This window comes from Sorex fumeus, unplaced genomic scaffold, assembly GCF_029834395.1.
Source record: "Sorex fumeus unplaced genomic scaffold, SorFum_2.1 ptg000063l, whole genome shotgun sequence".
Lineage (NCBI taxonomy): Eukaryota > Metazoa > Chordata > Mammalia > Eulipotyphla > Soricidae > Sorex > Sorex fumeus.
In genome coordinates this window covers 80,523,752-80,536,393 of record NW_026606120.1, presented here as the reverse complement: position 1 = coordinate 80,536,393, position 12,642 = coordinate 80,523,752, and the positions used below count along the sequence as shown (strand labels likewise).

The 12,642-nt window shown below is 50.2% G+C and overlaps 1 protein-coding gene across 2 annotated transcripts in view; it reads right to left on the bottom strand.

Annotated features, from left to right (window-relative positions):
- The window catches only part of MAP3K3 (mitogen-activated protein kinase kinase kinase 3), a 74,654-nt gene extending 70,749 nt beyond the window's left edge, over positions 1 to 3,905 (bottom strand). For both annotated transcript variants that reach the window (XM_056126998.1, XM_056126999.1), the window contains exon 1: positions 3,540 to 3,905. In XM_056126998.1, coding sequence (XP_055982973.1) covers positions 3,540 to 3,543 — 4 coding nt within the window. In that variant the 5' untranslated portion in view covers positions 3,544 to 3,905. The remainder of the gene's footprint in view (positions 1 to 3,539) is intronic.
- Between the last annotated feature and the right edge of the window lie 8,737 nt (positions 3,906 to 12,642).

Below are 12,642 nucleotides of genomic sequence, written 5' to 3'. Positions count from 1 at the left end.
GAATTACTCCTGACAGTGCTCAGGAGACCATATGAGAGGCTGGGAATCAAACCCGGGTTGGCCGTGTGCAAGGCAAACGCCCTCCCGCTGTGCTATCACTCCAGCCCCGCAATGTTATTTCTTTATCTTGCCAACACTACCCAGTGCTGCCAGATCATCTGATCACACTCTCACCCTAGAAGATACTGTGCTTCTAAATAACTGAGTCAGATTTGACTATCTCATTCTCCATGACGGTTCACATACTCCCACTGCCTCCACCCTGTCCATACCTGGACAAACATCATATTACAGTAAGTAGACGCAATAAAGCCAGAATCTCAACGCACAAGAAATCTTTTCCTTCAAGGACATTGTTAAAGGTGTTATTAATAGCATTTGTTACCATAATTGCTTAAACTAGGAGAGAATTCCAGTGTGGTCAAGAAGTGATTAGTCAATCTCATAAATAAAAAAAAAGTACACATTATCAAGGCAAAAAAATTATTTATTTTTTACAGGAATGCGTATGATTTCCACTAGAAACTTACTGGGATTCAACAATCAATATAAAATCTAACACACTTTCTTTACAATCCAAGTTGTTAAATAAGTTTGAGCCTGGGGCTTAGAACAGCTCAGAAAAATCTGACTATTAACCAAAGAACCTGAAGTGTAGAATTTCTTTTAGACCTTTCCTCACTGGATTAGAGTCTAACAGCGAGATGAAAATAATGAGAATGCTATCAATGGGCTGAGTGCATATTTTGCAGGTGGTTTGAAGTGGTTTGATGGCCAGAACCTCATGGTCTGGAGACATTACCCCCCAACCCTAACCCAAGCAGAGCCAGGAGATCCTGAGAACCAGAGGGTTCCTTTATGTACCCACCAACACACACACACACACACACACACACACCACCACCATTACCACCACCACCATCACCACAAAAGAATTTCTCTCCTATCAGTCCCTTGAATTTCTATTGAACTACTAAAGCAAACTAATCAGGGATTTTAAATGTTCACCATTTACATCTGCAAAGTGGGAACTTAAGACACTGTGTGTACACACACACACACAGATACTTGATGAACCCTATATAAAGTAAAATATTGTCTAGAAGAATTCAGTATTAGCTCTAATTGCATGTCAATGTCATCTACAAAAAGTGAATGGGATGATGAAGAAAACCAAAGCAGTGATTTTCTTTTTATTTTTTTATTTATTTATTTATTTATTTTTTTGCTTTTTCAGTCATACCCGGCAATGCTCAGGGGTTACCCCTGGCTCTGCACTCAGGAATTACTCCTGATGGTGCTTGGGGGACCATAAGGGATGCTGGGAATCGAACCTGGGTCAGCCGCGTGCAGGGAAAACACCCTACCTGCTGTGCTATCGCTCCAGCCCCAGCAGTGATTCTTTTTATTGTTTGTTTTGTTTCTGGTCACAACAGGTTGTGCTCAGGGGTTATTCCTGGTTCGGGATCAGAAACAACTCCTGGCGATGTTGGATGCAGAAGTTTGAGCCCAGAACCCAGGTAGGCTGCCTTCTCCACTGTCTACCCCTCTGATTCTGGGCAGTGATTCGTATTATTTATTCTTGTTTATGTTTAGGAATTACTCCTAGCTGGTGCTGGGAATCAAACCTGAATTGGCAATGAAGAAGGCAAACACCCTTCTCCAACTGTATTACTGCTCCGGTCACCGGTCTTTTTTTCTTTAGGGCACTGTATCCACCTTATAGAGTTCCCTGCTTCCCATCACTGTCTCTGCATATTCACACACTCACAATTTTCGAAAACGTTTTAAAATTGAAAACAGACTGACTTCTATTTTCATGTTAGACAATGAAATGTAGCCTGCATTTGGGGACTCTAGCTAGTCTGTTACTCAAGAAAGTGGGGGAGTATGTCACTGTTAAACAAGTTCAGTTTCAGGACTGAGTTCAATCATCAAATTCCATCACACAAGATACATAACTGTCTGAAGCCAGAGGAGGACATGAGCAATTTTGTGCCCCATTTTGTAGTAGACATTTAATAACTATTTGATTAAACATATCCTTAAATAGCAAGTATTTCCGGTTTTCTTTTCCAATACCCTCAAAGGATACTTTCCCCAAATAAGCAATCACTCGTGAAGTATGGAAGGACCAGCAGATGAACACCAGTGCCCAACGGTCCATGAGGGAAATGGACTAGACCAAAGTGTTTCATTCAAATCCAAAAAGGAGGGAGGAGCCACAAGAGATTTTCTGGCCAACATAAGGCATATATTTGATCTCCTACAAAAATGATTTGACCTTGCTATGTAGGGCAAGGCGAATATTAATGTTCCCTCTCCAAAGACTAGGGTCCCTGCAGAAGCAATAAGGCCCCTTTGCAAAAGGGGCTGTAACAGTTTAGTCCATGGCGATTTAGGACAATGTTTTGCAAAATTTGCAACCGCAGACAACTGTATTCGAATAATTGATGCTACAAGAGATTTACATCTAAGAAGTTACCCTATTTGTAATCTTAGTCTAAGGATCATTTGCTAAATTACCAGAAAAGCCATGAAGTGTAATTCAGCTCAAACTGCACGTGGAAGACATGAAAGGTTTTTTTCTTAGATTACATCTTCACAACAGAAATCTCAAATGTTGAGGAAACTATTTCACTGAGATTCTTTGGTGCAGCGAAATCTCTCTCTCTCTCTCTCTCTCTCTCTCTCTCTCTCTCTCTCTCTCTCTCTCTACATATCTCATTACATAACGTCAGGAACTCCACAAAACACAAAAATAGTGGAGGTTAAACTTCGTCGCGGGATCTTTCCAAAACGAGCAGCCGGGGGCCAAGCTCTGAGCTCGCACCACCGCGAGCGGCGCCGCTCTCCAGCGCGCATCTCCCTCCACGCTGCGTGCAGCGCCGGGCTCCAGCGCGGATAACAGCGACTGTCGCTTTGATCGGCTCCCGGCCCCGGGCTCCAGGCTCCCGGTTCCCGGCTCCCAGCCCCGCGCCCCGCCCCCGCCCCCGCCCGCGCTGCCGAGCGCACCGGGCTCGGAGCGAGTCCCGGGAACGCTCGCAGGCCAGCCTGTGTGAGCAAAGGGAAGGAAATGACACAGGCAGGAAAAAAAAAAAAAAGCAAATCAAGGAAAAGACACAACAGCAGCTGGGCCTGCAGCGGCCTCCAGCCCCGGCCCCACACTGCGCTCTCGCGCCCCCGCCCTCGGGCTCGCGGCGCGGCTCGCCCGGGCCCGAGCGGGGTTGCCCAGCCGAGCATCTGGCCCCGATCGCGCCGCCGCTTCCCCGGGGAGCGCCCTCCGCGCGGCCCGGAAGGACGCGGCGGCGCGGGTCCCCCCAGCCGCGCCCGGGAGCGCCCCGCCGGCCCGGGGGCGTCAGAGCCCCGGTCCCCGGCGCCGCGTCGCAGCGGGCCGGGCGGGCGCCGGCGGTCCGCAGCCCCGGCCCGGCGGGCTGTCCATGCCTGTCAGGCGGCGGCCCAGGGTCCTCCTCCCCTCAGCCCGGGGCGGGGCGACGCGAAGCAGCGCGGGCACAGGCCGGGGCGGTGGCGACACTCACCCATGGTGGCGACGGCGGCGGCGGCGGCTGGGGGCCCGAGGGTCACCTCCGCAGCCGGGGCTGCATGCCGGGGGCCCGGGCGGCGGGGACGGCGGCGGGCCTGGCTCCGCGCGGGGGGCGCGGGTCGTGCTCAGGGCCCCCGCCGCCTCCCCAGGCTCCGGCTCCGGCTCCGCCCGCGGCCGGGCGCTGTGGCATGGGCAGGGTGGCCCGCTACATCCCCGGCGCTCCTCGCTTCGGCCCGGCCCGGCCTCGGCGGCGCCGCTGCTCGCCCCGCCCGCCCGCCAGTCTCTCGGCAGCGCAGTCGTTCGGTCCGGCCACAGTTCTCTGCCTCAGGAACGCTCCGAAAAACAAACCGCTGGTCGCGCAGCTCGCCCCCTTGTCTGTCACTCACGCCAGCGCCCGCCAATCCCGAGCCGCGGTTGGATCTCCGGACCACCCCCACTCACTTCGCCGGCCAATCATCTGGAAGAAGTCCGTTGCCCCCGCCGCCCCTCCCTGCACTCTTTCCCCAACACCCGAACTCTCCGCGGCCAGCTAATCACCAGCACCCGACGACGAAGCAGTCCCGCCTCTTCCCGCAGGGTGCCAATGGGCGAAGCCAAGGCGGTTTCCGCGGGCGGTCTAGAGCCTGCCGATCATCCAAACAGCGCCCGCTTCCCCCCGCTCCCAGCCAATCACAGAAAGAACCCTGAGCCCCCGCCTCTGCGCATCCCTCGCAGACGCGGACTCCTCGGAGGCACTGGTTGCTCCAATCACGGCTCACGCATGAGACTCCGCCCACATTCCCACCTCCTGTCCGTCACCCGAGGCTCCGCTGGCGCGCGGGCTGGCGCCGTTCCCTGCCGGCTACTTGGGGGCTGGAGATTGGGAAGGAGGCTGGAGGGCCCCGGCACACACGCGCGCACACACACACCACACATACACACACACACACCACACACACACACACACACACCACACATACACACGCGGCCTCCCGCTCTTTGGTCTGCGGTGCTTGTGGCTGGCGCCCTGCCCCTCCCAGTGCCCACACGCGGCGTCTAATGAGCGAGAAGAATCCTGGCTCAGAACCCTTCTCCGAGTGTGGCCGCCACCTCTGCGGCCCGATCCCTGGCCATCCCCGGTGCAGACGCTGCGCTTGCCTGGAGACTGGGGCAGCCTCGGCGCCTCCCCTCTTTTCCTGGGTCTCGTACTTCTCCGACCACACCCTCCCACACCCTCTGGCCGAAGTTAAAGCCGCTGGAGAGGCTGGGGTAGTGCAGGAATTCGGGTCCTTAAATCCGGGAGTAGCGCCGCAGGCCAGGGCCGAAACCTGCAAGTGGCAGTCGAGGGGTGGGGGAAGACACCACTGACCCCGACATAAAAGCAATACAGCCGGGCCAGAGCGACAGTACAGCGGGGAGAGCCCCTGCCTTGCACGCAGCCGACCCAGGTTCGATCTCCGGCATCCCATATGGTTCCACCCCCACACCCACACCCGACCCCAGGCCGCCAGGAGTGATTCCTGAGCTGTAACCCCCAACAAAAAGCAACAATATAGGGATGGGGAGAAAATTCAAAGGACTGAACCGCAGTACAGGAACCTCGGTTTGATCCTGACCCCCACCTCTCAGTTCCCCAGCGCCATAGCGAGTCGCCCAATACCCCTATGTCCACAAAGCAATACAATCAATACAATTGTTTTCGTAGAAAAAGTTAAGAGAGATGGGAAGAAATTCCACCCCAGGGATAATTTTTCTGTTTCCTACTCAGATATACAACAGTTGACAGAAATGGCTTGGTATTATTCTGTAGTGTGCTTACATTTTTGTTCTCTCATACCACTGAATATTGTCCCAAAACAATTGTACCGACTGCATATTTCAAAATAGGGTGGCCCCAATTAATTTCCCCAACCCTTCAGTGTTGAACATTTGTACACACAAATCTGCAGATTCAGTTACCATGAACACCAGCTCTTTTCTGGTCCCTGGTTCAGTGTTTTAAGTAGACACCACCAGCATCTCCCCAGATCCCATTTTTAATTATCACTTAACAGCTAGTGGTGACTTTGTCTAGTCACTTCTCTCAAACTTTCTTTCTCTTTCTGGGGGGGGAGGCTAGAGGGGGGAGGGGAGCAAATCCAATGGTGCTCAGGGGTTACTTCCACTCTGTTCTCAGGGATCAGTCTTGGTGGAATGGGTAGAACACATTGTGGTACCCACGATGGAACCTGGGTCAGCCACTTGCAAGGCAAGCAACCTATCCGCTGTTCTGTTGCTTCAGTGTCTAATTATTCCTTTAGGCTCTCCATTTTTATATCCCTCCTCCCCAGTATTTAACTAGGTTGTCTTGTCTATTTTTCTACAGTGTTTTTTTGGGGGGTGGGATGGAAGGGGAGCACACCCTGCAGTGCTTAGGGATTATTCCTGGCTCTGCACTCAGGGATCACTCCTGGTGAGCTCAAAAGATCATACATGGTGCCAGGGATTGAACCCTGATCAGTGGCATGCAAGACAAGTGCCCTACTTGCTGTACTATCTCTCCAGTTCCTTACCGCAGTCTTTAATTCTGTTATTTTCCCACTTGACTAAATGTCTACACAGTTTATTGTAGTTCCTTAACTATAATCTTTATCCCTCCTGAGGAGAGATAATAGAAAGAAAACTAGTATCTACCAATCATTATCTATATGCCAAGCAGGTTTTCACATTTCATCTTCTCAATAACTCTGAGGTAATGTTGGGGGCTGGAGCGATAGCACAACAGGTTGGGCGTTTGCCTTGAATGCCACCGACCCGAGTTCGATTCCCAGCATCCCATATGGTCCCCTGAGCACCGCCAGGAGTAATTCCTGAGTGCAGAGCCAGGAGTAACCCCTGTGCATCACCAGGTGTGACCCACAAAACAAAACAAAAAAACTCTGAGGTAATGCTACTGGCATTTAGATAATGAAAACTGAAGCTCAGAAGTTGAGGCCATTGTGATAGTACAGTGGGTAGGACACATACACGGTACGCTATCAATCCAGGCCTGCCTCGACATCCCTTAGCCCATCAGGAGTGATGCCTGAGCACAGAGTCATGAGCTGAATGAGGTCCAAAAATCAGGATTCATGGTCTATATCCAAAGGTTTATTCAGTAATATCTAATACGTGTTAATGGTAACTCAGTCTTTTGAAACAAATAACTCTGCTCCATGGTTTTTCATCTGCTTAAAGACAAACCTAGGAGGCATCTCCCTTGATTTCACTTTTTCCTAACACCCATGTATTCACTGGATCTGCAAATCTTTTTGCTCTCACTTCAGGATAAGTCTGAACCCAGTCATTTCTCATGACTCTCACCTCATCACATGCCTCTGGATAATTGCTCTTCCAAAGGTCACCTGTTTGCTCCATGGGCACACGACAAGTGATGCTCCAAACCAAAGCCAGAGTGATCTTTGTAGAGTGAGTCAGATCATGTCACTTCCTTGCTGTCAGTCTGCTATCGTATCTTTCCAAGCTCTGTTGGGACACATTCTTCCAGGGAAGAACTAGCTCAAATATCACTTTAGCCAGAAAATCTTTTCAGATACCCAGAGCACCTAGTAAGTGCACCTAGTAAGTTCAACTCGTGTGACTGCCTTTAAGAAAGAGAGCATAGGGGTCGGAGTGATACTACAGCATTTATCTTGCACACAGCTGACCTGGGTTTGATCCCCGCCATCCCATATGGTCCCCTGTATCATCAGTAGTAATCCCTGAGCATCACTGGTGTAGCCAAAAAAGAATAAAAAAATATATATAAAGTCAAAATCTGTGTCATCAAACTGATGTGCCTAGAATCTTTCATAGAATGATCAAAAGATAGGATTCTTTGAATAAGTGACTATCAAACGGGGCACTGGTAACTAAATGTAATTTCAAGTAGTATGCTTTCCGCAAAGTGCTGCTCTAGCTACAGATTTTATCTTTTTCTCTGTAGTTTTTCTCTTCTTCCAAACTTCATTTTCTCCATGTGAAATCTCCAGGATCAGACAAGCCTTCTCAAGTGTTTGTGTTCCCCGGGTCCAACACTGAGGCAATACCCCTGGGAAAGCACCTGGGCCATATATGACAACAAGATCACAATTTACCCCAATGGCTGAGGGGCTCAGAGAAGTACAGGTCCCGCCAGGAAGCCCATCACATTCCAGCTACACGCTGTCCTGTTTTTCCTTCATGAGCACTTTCCTCCTTCACAGATATGATAGGGGACAATCACGCTATGAATAAATTCTCAGAGCTCAATGAATTTTAGTGTACAAAGAAGAGGCAAGGGTCAGGGCATATGGCTCATAGGGGAGGGGGCATGTCTTGCATGTTCAAGGTTCTGAGTTCATTCCCGGCATTACAAGCCCCACACCAGGGATCCCCACTGTCCAGAGTACAGTGAGGAATGGTGCCTACAAAAAGGAAAGGGGGCCAGGTAGATAGTCCAGGAGTTACGGCATGCGGCCAAACCCCTTTGATCCTCAGCACCACATACAGTTACCCAAACACTGCCAGAGTGACTTCTAGCCAGGACTAGCTCCTGAATACTGCCAGGTTTGGCCCTAAAGCGCCCCCCTGCACCCCCTCCCCACACACACACAGAAGGAAAGAGGCTGAGGAGATGGCACAGGGACCTGGAGTGCACGCTTTGCTTGAGAGTGCCCTGGATTGTATTGTCAGCACAAGGGCTGATAGTACAGTGGGTAGGGCATTTACCTTGCATGCGGCCAACCCAGGTTCAATCCCTGGCATCCCATATGGTCCCATGAGCAACGCCAGGAGTAATTCCTGACTGCAGAGCTAGAAGTAACCCCTGAGCATCGCTGGGAGTGACGCCCCCCCCAAAAAGCTGCCAGGGTTAGCCCCCAAGCACTGCACCTTATGGCCCTAAAAACAAGAAAATAAGAAAAAAAAAACTGGATTGGGAGATAGTCAAGGGTTGGAGCACAAGCCTTGCATGCTTCTTGGCCTCCAGCACCACTGGTCAGTCTATACCTAATCGTGAGGACCAGCACTGAGGGGCCTCACCAGGAGGGGGTCCATGCCAAACACTGTTAAAGGGCCACACCACTCCCACCAAAAGAAAACAAACCAATCTACCACCTGATTTGATTTAGATTCTTTTCATTCATAAGCTAAGTGGATAACATTCAGATTATTACTCAATCGATTTATCTGTGTTGTCAGCCGCACAGAGTTTTACAACCATAAAATTATATATATTTTGAGTTTTACTTTTTGTTTTTTGGGCCACACCCAGTGATGATCAGGAGTTACTTCTGGCTCTGCACTCAGGAATTACTCCTGACAGTGCTTGAGGGACCGCATGGGATGCCAGGAATCAAACCTGGGTCAGCCGCATGCAAGGTCCTACTCACTTTACTATTGCTCTAGCCCCTTGATTTTACTTTTTTTTTCTTTTTGGGTCACACCTAGCGATGCACAGGGGTTATTCCTGGCTCTGGACTCAGGAGTTACTCCTGGCAGTGCTCAGGGGATCATATGGGATGCTGGGAATCGAACCCGGGTTGGCTGCGTGCAAGGCATACGCCCTGCCTTCTGTGCTGTATCTCCAGGCCTTTTGATTTTACTTTTAAGAAAAATTTATTTTCATTTCCACTTCTTTTTTTTTTTTTTTTTTTGCTTTTTGGGTCACACCCGGCGATGCTCAGGGGTTACTCCTGGCTCATGCACTCAGGAATTTCCCCTGGTGGTGCTCGGAGGACCATATGGGATGCTGGGAATCGAACCTGGGTCCGCCATGTTGGCTGCATGCAAGGCAAACGCCCTACCTGCTGTGCTATTTCTCCAGCCCTCATTTCCACTTCTATACTCCAGTATGGTAGGATGTTTGCCTTGCGCGCAGCCAGCTCGGCCCGAGCCGAGTTCGATTCCTCTGCCCCTCTCGGAGGGCCCGGCAAGCTACCAAGAGTCTCTCACCCACACGGCAAAGCCTGGCAAGCTACCCATGACATATTTGATATGCCAAACACAGTAACAACAAATCTCAAAATGGAGACATTACTGGGCTCGCTCAAGCAAAATCGATGAACAACAGGAGGACAGTGTTTGTTCCACTTCTATAAATGTATCCCACAGAATTCTCAGCAAGAGATCAGAGGTGATATATGTGTGCATGTGATATATATATATATATGTGTGTGTGTGCGTGTGTGGTAATATATGTGTGCATGTGATATATATCATGATCACCCTGTTGTTCGTCGATTTCCTTGAGCAGGCACCAGTAACGTCTCCTTCTTCCTAGCCCTGAGATTTTAAAAGAGCCATTTCAATGCTCTTTCAGGATTAGGAGAATGAGACCCATCATTGTTACTGGTATTTGGCATATTGAGTACAACACGGGAAGTTTGCCAGACTCTGCCGTGCGGGCAGGATACTTTCGGTAGCCTGCCAGGTTCTCCAAAGGAAAAAAAAAGATAGTAAGATGCGGCCGCGCGCTTCCGGGAGCTGGATTTTATAGTCTCTGCGTCTTGGCCGTTGATGGGACAAACCTGGCGCTGGCGGCAGCTGGTGGGTATGAAGCTTACCTACTGGAAGATGGGGGATCTGGTTGGAGAAGGCCCAGGCCCAATCCGTGTAGGCTTGGAGACCTCAGCCCCGGGACCCGCATGCTTGGGTTCCTCTGCCAGTTCTTTCATGCATGAGGCCCGTCCGGATGTGTGAAGAGTGGTCCCAGCATGCCCGTGGCTGGCTCCAGAGGTCCTCAGCTGCTGGGGCTCTGCTCAGGGCGGGGGGAGGGGGGGGAGGAGAGAAACTCAACCCTCCCCCCTCCAAGGGGCCCCAGTGAGGACGGCCAGGCACGGGGGCAGGAGACTCTGTGATACACACACATATATATATATATATGTATCTTTGTGATATATATACATATATGTGTGTGTATGTGTGTGTGTATATATATATATTATATATATATATATATATATATGATTTGGGTCAAAGCAAGCGGTGCTCAAGGACTATTACTGATTCTGTGCTCAGGAGGGAACCCTGGCAGTGTTGAGGGGATCATATGAGGTACCAGAGACTAAACCAGGGTTGGCTGCGTGCACAGCAAGTGCCTTCCCTGCTGTATTATGTCTCCATTACAAATATTTTATAAGACAATCCAATGCCCACTGGTAGAAGACTAAATAATGACACATTAACACAATGAAAAACTATATAGCTACTGGGGCTGGAGAGATAGCACAGCGGGTAGGGCGTTTGCCTTGCATGTGGCACGTGGCAGACCCCGGGTTCGATTCCCAGCATCCCATATGGTCCCCTGAGCACCGCCAGGAGTAACTCCTGAGTGCAGAGCCAGGAGTAACCCCTGTGCATCGCCAGGTGTGACCCAAAAAGCAAAAAACAAACAAACAAACCAAAAAACAAAAAAAACTATATAGCTACCAAAACCAAAGAAGTTGACTTCTTTGGTCTCTATTCTGGGGCAACCGGCATCTCAATTTAGGATGTGTCATTCCTTTCTTTTCTTTATGCGCTACCCACTCTCCCCTCTGGAGAAACCCACATTCTCCCTTGAATACTCTCTCTCTCTCCCCCCCCCCCCCATGGTTCCTACATAAAGCTGTTTTCCTAAATACAGAGGGGAAGGCACTTACCCTGTATGAAGCCAACCCAGTTCGATCTCAGGTGCCCCATATGGTGCCCTGACCCTACCAGTAGTGATTCCTGAGTGCTGAGCTGAGAGTAAGCCCTGAACATTACCAGGTGACTGCCAAACAACAAAAAGCCAACATAAAAAAACTATTTACTTTAAAAAAACAAAGGGGGGGGGAATTTCAGGGAGATAGGTACCAGAACCACAAGATACCCCAAGCACCAAAGGAAAAAATGAGTACTTTGATTGTGGTTTTCTTATAGGAGGTAAAACAAGAGCCAGGGACATGTGTGCGGTTATTCTCCATGTACAGATAAGAAACAGGTACAAAGCAATTATGTTCCCTTGAAAATTAGCTTCACTTAATCACTTAATCACTTAACTTCCCGTTAGTCGTCGATTTGCTCGAGTGGGCACCAGTAACGTCTCCATTTGTCCCTGTCGCGTGCTAGTGTAGCCCAATGGCATCTGTTCGCTCCGGGAACATGAAGGGCCTCAAACCGATCGTTCATGATCTTGACGAAGAAGTCTGACCATCTGGTAGGTGGGCGGCCACGCGGTCTTTTGACATCCCGTGGAATCCAATCAGTAACAGCTCTAGTCCAACGGTCGTCTTTAAATCTCATTACGTGACCAGCCCATCTGATTTTCGACACCTTGGCAAATGAGACAGCGTCCCTGATCCTTGATCGCCGACGGATGTCAGAACTCCGGATTCTTTCTCTCATTTGAGTGAAACGTGATATTCCAAGCATAGCTCTTTCTATTCTTCTTTGGGAGACCTGAATAGCGTTCTCATCTTGTTTGCGTAGGGCCCAGGTCTCTGAGGCATATGTTAATGCAGGAAGAACAGTGGAATCAAAGAGATGTGCCCGGAGCCGGAGGTTCTTCGTCCTCTTAGCTATTTCTTCGACGTTCTTGAAGGCGTTCCAAGCCGCTCTCTTCCTCCTGCGCAGCTCGGGTGCCAGGTCATTTCTCATGTTGACCTCTCGACCTAGGTAGACATAGCTGTTGCATTCGGAGATGGTCGTTCCATTGAGAGCGATATGCCAAAACCAGTAACTACAACTGGTCTCATTCACCTGACCAGTAGCTTCACTAAGTACAAAAAGAGAGATTGTTGGGGGGGGGCGAGAGAGAGAGAGAGAGAGAGAGAGAGAGAGAGAGAGAGAGAGAGAGAGAAGAGCACAAAGGACCAGAGCTCAGGTTCCACAAGCACTGAACCCCAAAAAGGGCAGGTAGATGATGGTGGTTGTATCTAAGAAGTTCAAATGTGGTCCCGAGGGGCAGAAAGGATAGAGGGGTTAAGAGGCAGCCTTGCATGCAGCCAAGCCTTCAACGCCAACCCTGCCTGGTCCCCTAGCACCACAGGTTGTAGTCCTGAAGGTCCCCAAGTGCTGCATGTGTGGCCCTGGAGATCTTCAGACACCCCCAGGGATACCTTCAGGGTTCTCTGGCACTGTAGGGCCAGAGGAGCACC